This window comes from Lygodium microphyllum, chromosome 28 (assembly GCF_053477565.2).
Source record: "Lygodium microphyllum isolate KBCC chromosome 28, Lygodium_microphyllum_v1.1.10, whole genome shotgun sequence".
Lineage (NCBI taxonomy): Eukaryota > Viridiplantae > Streptophyta > Polypodiopsida > Schizaeales > Lygodiaceae > Lygodium > Lygodium microphyllum.
The window spans coordinates 102,439,948-102,460,271 of record NC_141162.1 but is presented as its reverse complement, the minus strand read 5'-3'; the positions used below and the strand labels follow the sequence as shown (position 1 = coordinate 102,460,271).

At 42.4% G+C, this 20,324-nt stretch overlaps 1 protein-coding gene across 1 annotated transcript; it reads left to right on the top strand.

Moving 5' to 3' along the window:
- The first annotated feature begins 472 nt into the window (after positions 1 to 472).
- On the top strand, positions 473 to 20,031 carry LOC148011815 (uncharacterized). The gene is made up of 2 exons (XM_087670926.1): positions 473 to 783; positions 19,530 to 20,031. The coding sequence occupies exons 1-2, from the start codon at positions 637 to 639 to the stop codon at positions 19,731 to 19,733; spliced, it is 351 nt and encodes a 116-aa protein (XP_087527052.1). The 5' UTR covers positions 473 to 636; the 3' UTR covers positions 19,734 to 20,031.
- Positions 20,032 to 20,324: the final 293 nt, after the last annotated feature.

Sequence of the window (20,324 nt, the reverse complement as noted above, 5' to 3'; positions counted from 1 at the left end):
ACAATCTTCATTGTCCATATCTATCCCTTCTCTATCTCAATCCTGTGAGATCCCTATTTTCATTTATATATGTACCCCTTCACCACCTAATAAGCCCATGCAATACATAAGAACAGTAGCGTAAATCATGGATGGACATTTGCTATTGTCAACAAGTACCTTGCGAGGTGCCTCCTTTTTATGACTCCATAGGTCTCTTTAGATTTTGCTTAGCAAGTACATCGAATCTAGAGTCAGTTCCTATCCAATGTAAAAGCTTACATTATGTGATACATTATTGTAAAAAACATAGTTTCTACATCAAATACTTATGGATGAGCAGTTGCAACATCCATTTGGACCATTGTTTAACCAAAACCTTATACATGAGCTGTTGCAAGATCCATTTGGACCATGGTTTTTAATCAAAACCCAATGCCATTGATGAGATCAAAGCTCTTAACCTTCATAAAATGCCATAATTTATATATGTGTTTGAAGAACCGAGCTCCATAACGTAAGGGGAGCTTGTAGATGGTGGGTTTTTAGATCCCTTCTGCGCTCGTGTGGAAGGAGCTAACTCCGATACGCTAACTGTCCATGAAGGGAGCTACAGTGTGATCAAAGACGGTGGGAGTCGTTTGGGCAGAGGCAAACATGTTCAGCACTCGCGCATGCTTGTTCGCTAAGGCCTTGAGGCCTTCCTCCTCGCCCCCATACGTGCTGCCTCCCTCCAAGATCGTCGAGAATTTGCTGTACGAGCACGGTCCTCAGAACTTATCCGATTGTTGGAAGCTTGCAGAGGTTCCTCTCTCTCTCTCTCTCTGTCTGTCTCTGTGCATGCGTGTGTGATTCTAGCAGATTATATGGAAGGTTGCAAGGCAAGGCAGTGCTAGAAATTTCGAGGATTCAGCTTGTTTTAATGGTCTCTTTTCATCTGCTCGAAGGACTTCGTGTAATGTCGCATTGTGTACAGCAATTTGACTCGCTTGAATGGCTATTTCACAAGGATTTTATGCAAAGTCCGATGTCACTGCACAACATCTAATTGGTCAAATAAGCCCAGCAACTTTTTTAGGATTCTGTCTATACAGTGCGACCCTCCCTCCAGTCACGCTGTGCATCCCCCCTACATAATGTGAGAAACGCAGTGTCTAGGATGGTGCGATCTTCTACCGTGGCAGCTGTTTAGTCCCAGAACTTACTGCCTTCTGTAAAGCATGGGTTTAAGTTCTGAATCAGCTGGTCCTTCTTTATTTACTTCTGCCAATTTGCATGCTATGGGTTTAAGTATTCATGATAACCTTAGCTGGTACTATTATGTAAATGTTTAAAAAGGTGGCCTGTTTCATGTAAGGTCCGGAAGCCGAGCTTCTTCAAAGAAGAAGAAGAAGAAAAGGTGACCCCTCTCGTTTACTTGTTGATTTAGGAGATTTGACTCTTGGTGCACAACGATGTTTTTCAGTCCTATTTATCTCATCCACTTTGAAAGTATGTTCTGCTGCACAATCACCAATCCATCCACCCATTCCACAATACACCATATCGGGGGTACACAAACTTTAGGCATGTATCTCATAGGTCCTTGTCCTTATCCTATTCCAATGTCTAGTGATGGAGGCGTATCATTGGTGGGCTTACATCTCCCAAACCAAGCACTTATGGGAACCTACACACAAGGGTATCCTTCCCATGCATATCAAGCCCCAAATCTAATAGAGATGGCTACAAAGCTTAGCCCAAATCTCATATAGATAGGGGCATAGTTTACACACATCAATGCCTAGTGGGCCATCCTATTAGTGGTTACGGTTCTCTCTTGGTTGTGAGCCCTACATTGAGTCAATGAGGGACAGTAGGAGTTTTGCAGTTTTGAGACAATCTTAGTATATTTGGCACTCCTTGAGCATTTTCAAATGCAAGACTGCAATCCTATCTCCACTTAAGTCGTTGAGACAGTCCATAGGTTTACACTTGAGGATGTAGGAGATCCTTTTGATGCCTCTCTCTACCAACAGGTTGTTGGCGGTTGGTCAACTAGATGCAATGTTTCAAGTTGGAATCGGTCTAACTCGAAAGTTATGTGGATCTGATTGATTGAAAGAGTGAAAACTCTAGAATCTAGTGTGGGTTTTTTGGGTAGGCAAGGTTAGAGGTAAAGTTTCTAACTCTATATGATGAAATTTCAAGATTGTTTCACTTATGGATGCAAATGGATGGAGGAGCGTGACCTAGCATAGCATTCTTAGTGTTCTACTTTATCTTCATGCATTTTAGTTAGAGCCCACATTAGATCAGGCTCATTGAAGCTCAGGAGAGTGTAGAGGGTCCAGAGTATTGCCTGATACTCAAGGAGGAGATTGCACCTCCATCCCCCCAAGTGACGAACAACTTGTGCATGTAGTCATAGCAGCCAAAAACATCATAAATGTTTAGAAACGAAACGTTAGAAATGTGTTTCGTAAGTTTCTTTCAAGAGGGGTTAAAATAAGAAACATGGATTTTTATATAAAGGAATCTTTTATAGTTTCGGCTAGGGAAAGAGATTTTAAACCTACATGGAACTTTCTCTTGAATGAGAAAAGGCTAGTCGAGCTTAAGTTATGATACATGAGAGTTAATTGAGAATAATAGATTACACATCTATGATCCATTATTGACTTATGTCAAAGTTAGTCTTTGCATAAGCTACGCTATGGTTCAAACCTCAAACATTATGAGTTTTACATATCGCATAAAATTTTTTGAAATAAACATGATAACAGTCCATATACAATATGGAATGGATCAAGTTGCAACATCATGTAACATAATGTGTTGGGAATAAAGGGCCATCGTGCCTTTTATATGTGCATGGGTGTGAACACACCCTTAGCACATTGTACTTTCATACATATATCTATCTAAAAACCTAAAGTGGTATACTCGTCATTGTACCGAAAAACATGTTCACTCTCTACTTTGCTCTCTCGCACTCTCTGTCTCTCTCACTGCGCGTAACGACTGTCTGCCTCGATCTCTGTGCCTAATTGATTACTACAAATTGGTATCAGAGGTTAAGGTGCTGCAGACGGTCGTCAGGCTGAGGTAGAAGACCAGAGCTAGCAAGAGACAGCTCAAAGGCGAGCAGGAGAGTCGTAGACAGGCTCGTGTGCTGGAGAGACAGTCGACTAGTGCAGCAGCTAACAACGACTGCAGGTGACGATTGACCAGCGTGGTCTAGCGGGACGACAGGCAGCAAGCGTGACAGGCAGCAGCGGGGCTCACGGAGAAGACTAGCGGGCAACGACCAGAACAGGGAGCAGGCGTGGTAACGACTGTAGCCTGCCGACGACGACTGCAGCGGACCGGAGGGGACCAGCGCTCAAGGAGTGCCCAATGTACTTAGATTGTCTCAAGGAGCTGCGACCAGCCCGTGACGGACAAGTGATGCGCGCCAGACAGCAGCTGGCGGGGTTCCAGGCTCACGGCGACGCCTGGCGGGTCAACATACCCATCAGAACTTCTCAAAAAAATTCATTAAATTTTTTTTTGCTTATACCCATTGACGGGATTTCGCACGTGTAAGCACAAAATCTCAAATTTGTGCAATTCTGGCCCGGAAAGTTGGGGCTTCGCCAGACTAAGCATTGCTTGTGAAAAATTGAGGCATCTGCGTTGGAATCGCAGACATTGTGCGGATTTGAATTGGGGATTTTGCCAAAGTTGTTGAAATTTTACTCATTTGAGTGAAGTTTCTCAACATTTGGCCCAGAAATTTGGGGCTTTTCCTAGATTTGGGAAATTTGATGCAGGACAAGCAAATTTGTCTCAGAAATTGCAAGAATTTGTGACATTTTGTCCCCGACAGTTGGGGCTTTTCATGTATATGCACAAATTGGGCTGAAATTAACCCAATTTCTCGACATTGAGGCACATTGGACCCCGTGCAATTTGGGGCTTTTGCGATTTGGGCAAAATTTGTGCAGCATTTGGTCACTTTATGTACATGCAAGTTGAATTCCGCGCAATCTGGACATCAACACTTGGTAAAATTTGGGGGTTTTGCTGAAATTGCTTTATTTTGGCAAAATTGGACAGTCCTATGCATGACAGAGGAAATGCAGATGTGTGTTTGACGCTTTTGAGCACACAATTTTGGGGCTTTTAACCGTTTGTGTTAAATTTTATGCTCGTAGGTACATGTACAATAGAAATTGCAGCTGAAATTTTGGGATTTCTCATGTAATGTGATGCATATGCCCTTGGAACAGCTGTAATCAGTTGGATAATGCTGCAGCACTTGTTTTGGCGCTTCTGAAAACTTAATTATAGATCTGAAATCTGTACTTCTGCGTGGTCATTTATTGCTGATTGGTACTTGTTTGTACCTTGGTCACTTGGGTGATAGTTTGGGCCTGCATTTGCTGGTTTTTTGGTCACGTTTGGGCTGAAAATCATGGCTGGCAGCAATGACAACAGTAATTTGATGCACATAAAAAAGCTTGAAGGTGCACATAATTTTGTAGTTTGGCAAAAACAGTGCTACAATATCCTGTTACAAAAGAAGCAGGTAAAGCCGATCAAAACCAAAGGGGCAAATCCTGCAGACATGGATGAGGATGATTGGGATGAGTTTAATGAGCTTGCACACTCAACCATAGAGCTATCAATTTCTGATGCCTTGCTGTTCAACATTGTAGGTTTGGATTTTGCATATGCTATATGGACTAGATTGGAAGAACTGTATGCACAGAAGAGTGTTGCAAGGAAAGTGTATTGGCTGAAAAAGCTTATGGATTTGCGTATGAAAGAAGATACAACAATGTCTACTCACTTGAGTGAGTTTAACTCCATTTTCAGCCAGCTGGTTGCCTTGAAGTTGATGATTGATGAGGAATTTAAGGCTACTTTCTTGCTTTGTACTCTACCAGAGAGTTGGGATACATTCAGGACTGCTATGAGCAATTCTAATGTAATCCTTTTGTATGCTGATGTAGAGAGTGCTCTACTTATGGAAGAGATGAATTGGCAGAACAATGCATCCAGTAAGTCTTCCAGTGCTTTGCATACTAGGAGCAAATCACAGCAAAAGGGCAAATATGGTGGCAAGGGACGCTGTAAATCACGTGGCAAAGATGTTGAATGCCATCATTGTGGCAAGAAGGGTCACTTTAAACGTGACTGCTACAAATGGAAGAGAGAGAAAGGAAAAGGCAAGAAGACAGATGATTGCAAGGAAGAAAAGGACAGTCAGCCTAAGAAGAGCAGTGTAAAAATTGAAGAGGTGAATGTAGTCACTCATGACTGTGACTGTGGGAGTGATGTACTCTGTCTCTTCACATTTTGGTGCACATGCTTTACTTGCAGATACAGATGATGACATGCATACCTGGATTCTTGATTCATGTGCTTCCTTTCATGTCACCCTCATCGTGAGTCGTTTTCCGCCTATACAGGGGGTCGACATGGTGTTGTCCATCTTGGGGACAACTATGCTTGTGAGATTGCAGGTATTGGCAGTGTGCAGTTACAGTTTCAGCATGGCTCTGTCTTTACACTTCAGCATGTACGGCATGTACCTCAACTCAAGAAGAGCTTGATTAGCACAGGGGAGTTAGATGATGATGGTTTTCATACCACCTTTGGTGATGGAAAATGGAAGATTTGTAAGGGATCTAGGGTTATTGCCAAAGGTTGCAAGAGTGATACTTACAAATCTTCCATTTTCCTGCATGACCCAAACTGCCCCAAAGAATGTCCCTCTAATTGCCCCAATACCCTGTCAAGATTGTGGGAGAGAAGGAAGGAGTCTCGCTTGAAGCTTTCTTGCTTGCACAATGGGGGAAGACACACAAGGGTGGAGGCTGAAAACAGTTTTCCTCTTCTTAGTTGTGTAAGCCAAAAGAACTCACTTACAAAGAAATAGAAGAACCCTAAATATGGGTCTCAAACCAAACTCAACTAACTAAGGTGGCATACTAACTGAGCCACGAACTAGAGTAGATAAGGATAGCTATCATGTAGCTATTATTCATGGGCGGTGTACCAACCGCGTCTGCAACTGACAAGTCGGTGACATAAATATACAACGGTCACCCTGGCGTATCACGAGTGGAGCTCGATATCTCAACACTCCCCCTCGAGCTCAATCCCAATTCCTGCACACCAAGCAGGTCTCTGAACTTGCGCAGCTTCTCTGCGCCCAATGCCTTCGTGAATATGTCAGCTACCTGATCCTCTGTGCTGACATAAACTAGATCAATAAGACCTAGTAAAACCCTCTCTCGCACATAGTGATAATGCACCTCAATGTGCTTTGTTCTAGCATGATAGACTGGGTTATTTGCCAAGTGTATACTACTCATGTTGTCACAATAAATGACAACTGGCCCATCTGTAGACTGATGCATATCATAAAGTAGCTTATGCAACCAAGCTACCTCACATGCAGCCATTGCTGCACCCCTGTACTCAGCCTCTGTGCTCGACAAGGCAACTGTAGGCTGTTTCTTGCTGCTCCAAGTGACTGCAGCACTCCCAAAAGAGAATACATATCCACTGGTAGATCGTCTATCAGAAATACTACCAGCCCAATCAGCATCAGTGTATCCATGCAACTGTATCTGAACCCCAGTCTCATAAAATAGTCCATACTGCAATGTGGACTTCACATACCTAAGTATGCGTCTAGCCGCATCCAAATGTGGTTTCCTTGGAGCCTGCATAAACTGACTTACCAATCCAACAGCATAGCTCAAATCTGGCCTGGTAATAGTCATATAAATCAAACTTCCTACTATGCGTCTATACATAGTAGGGTCTTCTAGAAGCTCACCTGCATCTGTGCTCAGCTTCACATTTTGCTCCAAAGGAACTGAAATAGGCTTACAACCTGTCATCCCATATTTGGACAGCATGTCCAATCCATACTGCCTCTGCAAGAGCTGTATCCCACTTGGTGATCTAATCACCTCAATGCCCAAGAAATAACGCAGCTCTCCCAAATCCTTCATCTCAAACTTCTGCTTCAATAGCATTTTCACATGAAGGATATCTTCATCACTGTCACCTGTCATAATCAAATCATCAACATAAATGACAAGCAGCATAATACCTTTCTCTGTTTTTCTCACATAAAGTGAGAAATCTGCCTTGGAAATCTGAAAGCCAATAGTGACAAGATACTGTCCTATCTTGTCAGACCATGCTCTAGGTGCTTGCTTCAAGCCATACAAGGCTTTCTTCAACCTGCAAACAAACTCAGGATGAACAGCATGCACATAACCTGGTGGCTGCTCCATATAGACCTCTTCTTGCAAATCACCATGCAAGAAGGCATTCTTTACATCCATCTGATGTAAAGACCATCCCTTTGATGCAGCCATAGCAATGACTGCTCTTACGGTTCCCATCCTTGCAACCGGACTAAATGTTTCTTCATAGTCAATGCCATATGTTTGTGCATACCCCTTGACTACTAATCTTGCCTTGTATCTGTTCACAGAACCATCAGCATTGTGCTTCACCTTATAAACCCACTTACAGCCAATTGCATTCTTACCTTTAGGCAAAGGTACTAACTCCCATGTAGCATTTGCTTCCAAGGCATCCATTTCTTCATCCATGGCTTTCTCCCATTTTTCTTTTCCCATGGCTTGCTCAAAAGATGTGGGTTCTGGTTCCTGTATCACTTTGACCATATATGCATAGTGAATGGCTGTAAATCCATCATATTTCAGCCTATCCACAGGATACCTAGCTCTTGTAGACCTGCGCAAAGTAGGTTCACTCCCAGGTGCTCTCAAAACATCCCTGGTCTTCCTTACTCCAGGTGTAACAATAGAAGGAATACCCAACTCATCATCAATGCTCTGTTCTGAGCCACTGGATTCACCATCCACATAAGAGTGACCTGCATTCACATCAAACATGGGCTGATCAACCTTCTCTTTTCCTTTTCGTGATACCTGCATACCACTATCTGCATTGCTTTGAGAAGATTCTCCTGATCTCAATCTGCCTGTCCATGGCAAAGAATGTGAACCACTGCTAGAGGACGCTCCAGGTCCACTAATATTTTGTGACTGCTGCTGTGAATTCTGTGTAGCATTACCATTTTGTGCATCTTCATCATCAATCACATTTACTGGTTTATACCAGCTACTTATCTCATCAAAAACATCTCTGCTCACTGTAAACTTACGAGTAGAAGGGTTATAGCATCTATACCCTTTTTGCTGCAGAGAGTAACCAATAAAGATGCACTTCTCAGCTTTTGGATCCAACTTGGATCTCAGCTCATCTGGCACATGTACATAGGCAATGCAACAAAAAATTTTCAAATGAGAAATATCTGGTTTCCTACCAGTATACCTCTCCTCTGGAGTCATTCCATGTATTGCTGCAGTGGGAGTCCTGTTCATTATGTAGACTGCTGTAGCAACTGCTTCAGCCCAATAAAAATCTGGCAAGTCTTTTTCATTGAGCATGGCACGAGATACCTCTCCAATATGCCTGTTTTTCCTTTCTGCAATTCCATTTTGTTGTGGGGTATAACTGCATGAATATTGCTGCTTTATGCCATGCTCCTGCAAGAACTTTGCAAACTCATTTGAGAGGTACTCTCCCCCTCCATCTGACCTTAGGCATTTTATCTGCAAGTCTGTTTCTTTTTCAATCATAGCTTTAAGAGTTTTGAAATGCCCAAAAACTTCACTTTTCTTTTTCATAAAATACACCCAAACTTTTCTGCTATAGTCATCAATAAAACTGACAAAATAATGACAGCCTCCAAGAGATGCAGCTTTAGTTGTCCACACATCAGAGTGGATTAATTCCAATGGCTTCTCACTCTCTTGAACATGTCTAGGAAATGGTTTCCTTGCCTGTTTTCCAAACTGACAGGCTTCACATACCTTATGCATTTCTGCAACCTTGAATTTCGGCAAACCTGCAACAATATTTTGGGCCTGCATTGATTTAAGTCGCTGTACATTAACATGACCAATGCGTTTATGCCAGATATCAATATCTGCAACTACACCGGTCCTATGTGCAAACATTGCTGCACTCAATTCAGGCATGTCTGCATCCAATGTAAACATTCTGCCCTTCTTCTTTCCTTTTGCTATCAAGCGACCTTTATTTTTCATATCCTCAACAAAGCATCCATGAGGATTAAATCTGACCTGCAAGCCCTGTTCAACCATTTGACCAACAGAAACCAGATTCTTGGTGATATTCGGGACATGAAATACATCGGATAGGTATTTCTTTTTCCCATCCTGCATAGACAAGGGAATTTTTCCAATCTGCACAATAGGATGTGCAGTATCATCACCAGTCTCCACAAATCCTGGTTTTTCCATTTTCCTTGCATCCTCCATCCATTCTGCATGACCTGTCATGTGGTTTGATGCACCTGAGTCAACATACCATACATCATTGCTTTCTTCTGCACTTGTCATAGAATTGTTCATGTGCTGCACCATGAACAAATGCTCATTTCTGTCATCACCCTGTCTACTAGAAGATGCATAATTCCCTTGTTGCAGTTTTCCATTCATGATGTCATTCTGCTTTTTATAGCAGTCTTTAGCCATATGACCCATTTTACCACAGTAGTAGCATTCAACATTACTGTTTGCATTTTGGCCTCTTTGCCATCCACCACGACCTCTTTGGCTCCCCCTGCCTCTAGAGTTACCACGTCCTCCTCCATAGGACTGGTTTTCTTGAGTTTGCTGCATATTCTGATTTCTGCCACGGCCTCCAAATCGGCCTCCTCTACCTCTGCCTCTACCTCTTCCAGCATTTGAGTAGAAGACAGCTTCTTTTGAAGTTCCTCCTGAAGAAGATGCACCACCATTTCTCTGCTCCTCAGAAATTAGAAGAGCAATTAACTCCTCAAAGTCAGGAAATCTTTCACGAACGGAAATGGATGTTCGAAACTGTGCATAATCCTTTCCTAGACCATTCAAGGTCACGGAAACTAAATCATCATCTTCCACTGGCGACCCAATGGAAGCAAGTGCATCTGCAATCTTCTTCACCTTCATGTGGTAGTCATTGATGCTCATATTTTCTCTTTGCACATTGTGCAACTCTTGCTTGAGCTGCATTTTCCTGGCTTGCGTATTTGTGCTATACATCTTTGACAGAGTATCCCATGCCTCCTTTGGCGTACTTGCATCCTGAATATGCACAATCATAGAGTCTGAAATGCTGATAGACAGCCAGTACATAACTTTCCTGGCTCTCTCATGCCATGCTTTGAATGCCTGCATTTGTTGTTGATTGGGAACATCAGGAAGAACTTGTTCTTCTTCATTTCCTGCAACAAATTCCCAATATCCTTTTCCCATAAGGAAATTCGTCATTCTAAACTTCCATGCCTGGAAGTTGTTCTTGTCAAGCTTTTCAGTGACAATCTGTGAAAGAGAATCAGACGCCATTACAGAATACTGCAAGAAATTCTGTCACTGCAAAAAACACAGCTTCACCCTCACAAGGGCAAATCTGCAAAACTGGCGAAAGTGGTATTTGACCACACAGTCACTTCCTAGTGACGATTTTGCATAAACAGGAACCACAGATGATTCTGAAACTCCCAATGTCTCTGCGTACAAGCATACGATGCAATTTCTACAGTAACTTTTCACCGACCTGTAGAACAGTGGCTGCACAGCATAAAACCGAGCCTTTTCCTGAGCGCGTGCAGAAAACTTCCGTCTGCAAAACAGGCCCCGAAATGGCCTCAAATCAAAAAAACAAGGTCGCCGAGGGCTCTCGCTTGAAGCTTTCTTGCTTGCACAATGGGGGAAGACACACAAGGGTGGAGGCTGAAAACAGTTTTCCTCTTCTTAGTTGTGTAAGCCAAAAGAACTCACTTACAAAGAAATAGAAGAACCCTAAATATGGGTCTCAAACCAAACTCAACTAACTAAGGTGGCATACTAACTGAGCCACGAACTAGAGTAGATAAGGATAGCTATCATGTAGCTATTATTCATGGGCGGTGTACCAACCGCGTCTGCAACTGACAAGTCGGTGACATAAATATACAACGGTCACCCTGGCGTATCACGAGTGGAGCTCGATATCTCAACATACCCGTCAATGCATGAAATTGACCCAAATGTCCCAACATTGACTTGATTACCCCCATAGCTCCAAATTGCCTTGGCCCCAATTATCCCAATTTCCCTTGAAATTAGACAATATAAATGGATGAATACCTTGGAATTGAGGATCGGCTGAAATTTGATTCTAATTTGCAAGAGTTGATAATGCATCAAATTTGAACTTTGCATAGACTCCTAATTAGATTGTGGGTTGTCTTGACACTTTGAATCTTCAACGAGAGAGAGAGAGAGAGAGAGAGAGAGAGAGAGAGAGAGAGAGAGATTAGTGTGTGCACATTAAACAATGGAGATGGGTGAACATGTGGAAGAAGGACTATGACCCAAGTTTAAAAAAAAAAAACAAGAAAAAACGTCAATTTTCAGCACAGTAAACAGGCCTGGAACGGCCGTTTCAAACAGGGAACGGCAAGGAACGGTAGGGAACAGCAGGGGGAACGGTAGGGAATGTTCCCTGGCCGTTTCACCTCCTTGGAGGGTTTGGAACGTGTTAGGCCGTTCCTACAGGCCGGAACGGCCGTTCCCTGTTTCTATGGTCTGTAGGGTTGTATTCTGGGAAGAAATACCTTTTGGACAGTAAAATGTGCCCGCTGTACAGTAGCGAATACCTGCTGTAAATGAACTTGTGAATATAGGAAATGATGCTGGAAATGATCAGCTAGCTATTGCCCATGAAAATGAGCCATTCCATGTGTAGGAACAACCAGGACAGCAAGCTGTCAATGCCGATTTGCAGGCTGAAATGCTAGGACACCATGCTGAAAATGGAAATTTGTAGGAACAGCCAGCAAACAATGACCATTGGGTTAGGAGATCGTCTAGGACTACTAGACAACCTGACAGGTTTGTTCCTGGTGCAATTAATGTGGCTGAGTATGTCATGTTGACAAACTGTGGTGAACCGTCTTGCTTCAAGGAAGCAATGGACAGACAAGACAGTAAGAAATGGTATTATGCCATGCTGTCAGAGATGGAATCTCTTGGAAAAAATAGCACTTGGGACTTGGTGTAGTTGCCTAAAGGGCAAAAAACCCTTCCATGCAAATGGTTTTACAAGATGAAGGTCACTTCTGGTTCCTCACCAAAGTACAAAGCAAGATTGGTTGCGAAAGGGTACAAGTAGGAGCATGGAATTGACTTTGATGAGATTTTCTCTCCTGTAGTCAAGATGATTACATTGAGAACCATTTTGGGCTTGGTTGTAGTTGAAGATATGGAACTTATACAAATGGATGTAAAGACTGCGTTTTTACATGGTGATCTGCATGAAGACATATATATGTAGCAGCTTGAAGGGTTTGTTGAACAAGGGAAAGAAAAAATGGTATGTAAACTCAAAAGGAGTTTGTATGGGCTGAAACAAGCACCAAGAGAATGATATCATAAGTTTGATACATTCATGCAGTCCCAAGGCTTTCATAGAAGCCAAGTGGATCACTCCTTGTACACCAAGAAGGCAGCAGATGGCAGCCTGATTATCTTGGTTTTGTATGTTGATGACATGCTGATTGCTGGCAGGAATACTCATGTCTTGGATTCATTGAAGTAAAGTCTTCATGGCAGCTTTGACATGAAGCATCTAGGTGATGCAAATCACATTCTTGGCATGCGAATACTCAGAGATAGATCGAAAGGCTTACTCTATCTATCTCAGCAGGAGTATAGTATATCTCCAAAGTTTTGCAGCGTTTCAATATGGAGGGGGGGAAAACAATTGGGGTTCCATTGCCTCCATATGTGAAACTCAGTGCAGAGGACAGCCCTACATCTGATGATGAGAAGGCTGAAATGGCCAAGATACCATACGCTTCAGCTGTTGGCAGTTTCATGTATGCTATGGTTGCTACATGTCTTGACATTGCCTTTGCAGTGGGAGTGGTTAGCAGATGGCAACCCCTGGCAAGAAGCATTGGGATGCAGTGAAAGGTATTATGAGATACCTCAAAGGCACAAAGGAGTTGTGCATTTGCTTTGGAAAGCAAAAGGCATCTGTTGTTGGCTTTACGGATGTAGACTATGCTGGTCATGCGGACTGCAGGAAGTCCACTTCTGGGTATGTGTTTACTTTCACAGGAGTAGTCTCTTGGATCTCCAGGCTACAAAAGTGTATTGCATTGTCTACTACAGAGGCAGAGTATTGTTAGCAGATATGAGTCAGCTCATGGTGTGAGTCTGTGTGCAGAGGTTGGGCATTTTATGTAGCATTTTATGCAGTATTTTATGGCACATTTTTGTGGCCATTTATGATATACTTTTAGCATTTATTGCTGGCCGACCTGCATTTTATGCTCCCCACTTTTGTGGCTATTTATTGGGCTCCTCCTCCACAGTCTTCAATGCTTCAGCCATCAGTGGAGATCCTTCTGGGAGAGAGGAGCCGGTGCTGAGGAGCCCACGCAGCCAGTGACTCACCGTTGTATGCTGCTGTCTCGTGTTCGATATGGATTCCATTTCCCGAGCATACATTTGAGTTCTCATCTGTCTACTGTGTTCATTCTTTCTTCTGTCTTGTGTTTCAGCATTTATTTCAGCATATTCTTTACGCTTCCATTGCTGCACCACTTCTGACAAGTATGTGGCTGCCACTGAGGCATGCAAGGAGGCTTTATGGCTTTCACGTCTGGTGGCAGAACTTGGCATCTCAGAGTTACCTGTTCTCCATTGTGATAGTCAGAGTGCTATCATGCTAGCACAAAATCCTGTCTTTCATGCAAAGATAAAGCACATACAGGGGAAGTACCACTTCATTAGAGATGTACTTGACAGCAAGAGCATTGAGCTTGTCAAAGTGCATATAGATGATAATTGTACAGACCTTCTCACGAAATGTCTTCCAGTAGAGCGGTTTGCTCATTGCCGACAGATGATGGGAGTTGGATAGATATATTTATTTAAGCTTTGTACATGCCTAGACTTAGCTGATTCTTTTCTCCTCTTAAGGCACATTGCCTTTAGGTGGGAGGTTGTTGGGAATAAAGGGCCATTGTGTCTTTTATATGTGCATGGGTGTGAACACACCCTTAGCACATTGTACTTTCATACATATATCTATCTAAAAACCTAAAGTGGTACACTCGTCATTGTACCAAAAAACGTGTTTACTCTCTACTTTGCTCTCTCACACTCTCTGTCTCTCTCACTGCGCGTAACGACTATCTGCCTCGATCTTCGTGCCTAATCGATTACTACATAAGGTGTTTTTGTGTGATATACCATGCATTGTCAAATTAATACAGATCAAAATAAGCCATCCGTTTGACCAACTATGAGTCAATATTAGTCTCACCATATTTTTTTGAATCCCCCTAAAGAAATCAGGTTAGAACTGAAGAGGCAACGTTTCTCATGGCTATGGGTACAGATGGAAAGTGGAGAATACGCAACTCGACTAGTTGTTGTGGATGGCTTTTAATTGAGCCTACAGAACTGCCATGAGGGACGAATCTACTTTGGACATTATGGAAGAAGATCCTTCCTGATGGTGCCTATGTGTGTATTCAGATAACGGAGAAGTTGGTTGTGCATCCTCCATGTTGAGGTTTGCTCATAGTTGGTGCATCAAATGGAGGCATAGCATGAGAGGCCATGATGATGGTAGAAGAAAATATGGATAGGGAAGGAGATGAGAGAAGGTAAAGAGAGTAAAAAAGTGAGATCATTTTATGGTGTTATAGACGGACAAAAAGTGTACGAGAGAGGAGAGTATAAGCTCTTGAAATAGCAGGATGGTGTAAAAGTTTATGCATTAAATGTAGAATTTCACTCTTTTTCTTTGGTTTGGGCAAGGCGACTAAAGTTGGATGGTCTAATAGATTCGAGGGGACTAATCAAAGATACCTTCCACTGAAACGTCCACCTAAGATCCAACTTGCACACGAGAGATGACAAGCTATATCCACGAACATGACGGAGCTAGACATTAGACTCACCTCCTAGATATAAAGCCAAACAAGCTTACCTTCTTGGGAGCTAGTAGCACTCGAGGTCATGGCTACATCCCAAGGACTAGCGTTCCATACTACTAGCCCATGCCATCCTGATGTATGGATGCATGGGCGTATTGGCCAAAAGTCCAAGACTGGTGATCACACAATAATGTGCACAAAAGGGCCTTGAGTCCTATAATAGGGCTCGGTTGTCCTAGCCCCCAAGTTTCCTTAGTGTATTTGCACTATATCACTTCATAACCATTGTGACCAATGCTACTAGCATCCATCCGGATGTCCAAGGACGTAACACTTCCCCCCTTATGAATGATTGTTGTCCTCACCAATATCCTTAGGAACAAAGCGGGAAAAATGACGTGTCAACGAATGTACCGACTCCCAAGGTTTTTTTCCACTTGACCAAATACTCCAGATAAATGGTTTGATGGAATCGTTGAGTCCTATGGTTAAGAATCAATTTAGGTTGAAATGGAATATATAGAGCATTGTTGTCAACCCGTAGGACTTCCTCAATTGGAACAATTAGTTTACCTTGCCTAAGTTCTTTCAAACGACTCATGTGGAACACAAGGTGAACTCAGATGTTTGGAGATAAATCAAGCTCGTGGGATATGCTACTTATCTTCTTGGTAATTTGGAAAGGGCCATAATATCTCGAAGATAATTTATAGCACTTGTCGATAGTCATTGAATCAACGTTCTTTGGGACTTTTAAGAAAAAAACCAATATGCCCTCTTAGATCTCCAGAGGAGTATGATGTTGATTAGCATAAAACAGGGCATGATCTTGGACTATTTTAATGCTTACCCTTGCAATTGTCAACATCTCTTGCATGTTGTGCAGAAAGTTGACTAGGGATTGCATCTTTACCCTCTTGCGCTCGATGGCAATCGGTGGTTTTGGCTCATAATTGTACATAAGCATAAACGGGCTATAGCCAATAGCCGAATGCTTAGCGTTGCCATAAGCAAACTCAATGTGAGGAAGGTAAACCTCCCAATCAGATTGTCTACAGGAGACATATGCATGTAGCGTATCCTCCATAGTTGGATTTGTCCTTTCGGTTTGTCCATCGGTCTCAAGGTGCTCAAATGATAACATGGATAGTTGAGTTTTCAATTTTTGAAAAATCATTTGCCAAAAATGACCTGTGAATTTAGGTTCTTGATCACTAACTATTTCATTGGGCAAATCATAAAGTGTATAAAGATGCTCAACAAAGAGAGTAGCCAACTTATGGCTTTTCATGGTTATCTTTGTGGGAATGAATCAAGCCATTTTTGTCAATCCATCGACCATGACTCATATTGCATCATGATCTCGATTTGTATGGGGTAATCCTACAACAAAATCCATAGAAATGTTGCTCCACTTCTTGATGGAAATTTGTAAAGGATGTAACATCTCCCCTTATTTGTGTTGTTCAGCTTTTTGAAGTTGACACCGTGGGCACTTGTGCACGTAAGACTCAATCAAAGTCTTCATGTGCAACCAATAAAATTCGTGAGAAACTAAGGGTAAAGTCCGTTTTGTGCTAGGGTGTCATGTGCTCGGTGTATCATGACACATGCAAAATTATTTTGTGGATATCGATATCGTCAGGCACACACACTTTGCCTTGTTTAAAAAGTAATTCATTGCGAATGGAACACTTTCTCTCTTTCTACATGTTTTCTCTCTCTCTCTCTCTCTCTCTTTCTACATGTTTTCTCTCTCCTTGACACTAGGCCATTCATGTAAGAAAGGATAATGTTAACAAATATTAACATTTAATGCCACAAATTAAACGTAATAATAACTCTGAATTTAATGCCAATGTTAACATCAAATGCTAATGTTAAAAGTACTTATTGATGCTGATTGAGCACAAGGCTTTGGCTACCAATGATGGTCTGCCATGGCCTTAGAGTGGCAGCTTACCGGGTTGTGAAGAAGACTGTGGAGTCATTGCTAGGGTTTGCATTGAGGAAACACAAAGTGTACAACCATGATAGAAGCACAAGGAGACAAACACAGACATAGAGAGAAAAACTTAAACTCTAAACACAAAACTCAAAACTCAAACACAAACAAAAGAAGGGAGAGAAAGAACACAACTTTGAAGTGAATGAACGCAGTAAATGAATGTAAGAGTATATAGTGTGCCCAAGGGTAGAGCAATGTGTTGAAGAGTGACAACCACCGGAGACGGATCCCAAGTCTGTGACCACCAGTCGGAGCGTAGAAAGAAGAGGATGCTGCAAAACGATGATGCCAAAAGGGCTTGGAGCACTAAATGCAAGTAGGAGAAGGTGTGGAGATGGAAGGTGGCCCCTAGATAAGTATAAGCGCAAGCTGTGGATGTCCCCTAGATGAGGAGGAGCACCAATACTTGTCACTTGGAGGAAGAGACACCAAACGCAAGCAGATGGAGTGTGTAAGAATTGTCGCCTGGCTAGTTTGGAACCAAACGCAAGCTTTAGAAGGTGATGGAGATGTTGGTGATGGCTGGAGGATGCCAAATGCAGCTTGGAAGGGTGTCTCATAGTGGGCGGTAGGTGTAGAAGAAGAGGCCAGGCATTGGAGCAATAGTCAGTGGAGTGGTAGTAGTCGATGGGGCTGGACAACCATGTGTGTGTGGATTGATGGCTGAAATCTGCACACAAGGGTGAGAAACCTGCACAAAAAGGGATAGAACTGAATGGGGTCAGCCTGTCTATTTATAGATGAGGATGGACCCTCCCAAATTAGGGTTTCACTGAACTCTCTCGAACCGTGCCTTGTTTTAGGGTTTTCATTAAATTAAGCTTGTTTTGGGGCTGTTTAAGTGGCTAATCAGCATGGAATGCATTTCTTAGCTCAACACTGGTCCCCATCGTTAATACTACTAAAAACACTTGTGCAAGGCATCCACTCAACACAAACCCCAAACACGAGCACTAGACAATAAACTTATCTTGTCATATCCATCACCTGCAACATGTGCCCCTTGTGCATGCCCCTCTCGCTAGCAATGTCCCATACCACCCTAAACGAGATAAAGCATATGTATCAAGTGTGAACCGACAAGGTTCCATGAGCGAAAAGTGGTTTTGTGCATATCCATTACCTGCAACATGTGCCCCTTGTGCATGCCCCTCTCGCTAGCAATGTCCCATACCACCCTAAACGAGAGAAAGCGTATGTATCAAGTGTGAACCGACAAGGTTCCATGAGTGAAAAGTGGTTTTGTGCACATCATTGAATCTTGCATCAGATAGCAGGTTGGTGCTTTGATACCAATGAAATCTAGGATCCGGACCTGCACATGATAGATGACACAAGCTATATCCATGAACATAAAGTGTCCTTAGTGCATTTGCACTAAGTCACTTCATAACCACTGTGACCAATCTGTCCCTCCTTTTTTAAGAAAGTTTATTAAAAATGGTTTTATTTTGGAAGAATCAAAAGCTTTCTTCTCCACGTCAAAAATTAATGTGGCTTACATGGCGGGTTTGAGAAGCCATGAGAGCTTCTTCCCTTGACACATTATCTCCCTAACTGGGCATGCCCGTCAACCATGTGGTCTGCTAAATCTGTTCACTAGCCTGTGGCGTGCCACATCATCAGGTTGACAGATGTGCTGCCTCCTCTGCTAGTTTTGCAAGAGTGAAAGAAAGGTACAAGCCCTAAGGTGTATTACCTAGACCCAAAGTGAGTGTTCACATGGGAAAATTCCCCTCCCATGCAAGAGGGTAAAAGTGCCTGGTTATAGGGTGTGTTCACACTGGGACAACTTGGAGGAATATGAAGTACTTAACATCGAAAGCAGCACGGAGGTGGATGTGTTGGGGTGAGCCCTTTAACCTGAACAGGGGTGTTATCGTCAAAAAATAATTTGCCAGGGGCAGAGTCTGTTGAAGATGCTTGTGAATCTTAAGAACCATTGCAGTGGCTAATTAGATGGATGACAGACACTTCAAAGATTACAGAGAGTTACTGCAAGCATATGAAAAAGCCTTCCAATATTCACTGAGGTTGAATCATGTTAGGGATATGTAGACTATGGTCTGCTGAGCTCAATGCCAAGAAAGTTGAGAACAGTTTTGAAAAAAAGGATGTTCATACTCTTAAGAGCCTTTGAGTAATCCAAAGTTGAGCTCTGTGCTAGCAATGAAAGGGATCAGAGTAACACTTTTGCATTGCTTTAATAGCGATGCTGATTACTGTGGTTGTTAACACTAGTTACTACCAACTTGGTGTTCTAAGGTGCAAATGTTGATGAACATACTCCTGTGGGTACATGCAGTACAGGTCTTTCTATATATACAGGATTGACAAATTGAAACAGTATTGTTATATCATTGTTTTCATTTCAGAAGTTTGTACAAATTATTACTGTCATCATTTCTGAAATGCATCTTATTTGTTTCAATGTATGACTTGTAGCTTCCTGGTAAATTTAGTTTTGAGCTTTGAACTTAAATTTGAGTTGCTAAACTTTCCATTCACAAACAGCCTGCAGGTATTAAAAGCAAGATTCGGCTAAAAGCAGTCTTAATGTGGTTGGTTGAGAGGAAAAGGATAAGGCAAATCTGTCACTACATTAGAGAGAAAGATCAAAAAGAGTTTTTGTACGGTCCTCCCAAGAAGTCATTGAAAGTAAGGTCTGATGATATTACTGGAAAAGAAGAGGACAATGCTGAGAAGCTTGCTAGCTAGGTGTTGTCATTCAAGCAGCACCACTTCATTTTTGGTTTGGATCATTTTCTTTCTCCAGGTGTTTTACCTTAACTTCCTGACCTTGAAAGTGCTTTGCAAACAAGTGTACCTATAATGGTGACATTCATGGCAAACCATGCTCACCACTTGGCCGAGAGTTTTCAGTATGCATGCATCAAAATGGAAGTACTGGTAGAAGTAGATATCTGTGTGCGATTGTCTCTAGGAGGCTACATGCATATCTTCATCCCCAGGGATGTGGTATATCTAAATTGAATCAAAGTAGTTTTCTGTTTTCCATCCACTGGATCCTTGTGGCAGTACTTGAGGATAAAATGATGAAGGACATGCTTATTATTGGTGGTGTCTGGCATGCTTTCCATGTGTAAGGCATGGCTTATTACACCAGTTTTATCTGTAGTGTTTGAAGCAAGTCTATGCAATGATGATAATGGAACTAAAATTCACACTAGCATCAGGCTGAGGTGGCTGGTCTATGTGCTGAGTCAATGTGCTGTGCATGATGATGAAGCTCCAGTAGGATGTTTGTGCCATTTACTACAGGCTTTCTGCCTTACACATCTAGAAGCA

Excerpts from the sequence above, each read along its gene's own strand:
- LOC148011815 (XM_087670926.1), top strand. The coding sequence starts at position 637 with ATGTTCAGCACTCGCGCATGCTTGTTCGCTAAGGCCTTGAGGCCTTCC. Across the intron at positions 784-19,529 it reads ATTGTTGGAAGCTTGCAGAG|CCTGCAGGTATTAAAAGCAA; the intron begins GTTCCTCTCTCT and ends ATTCACAAACAG.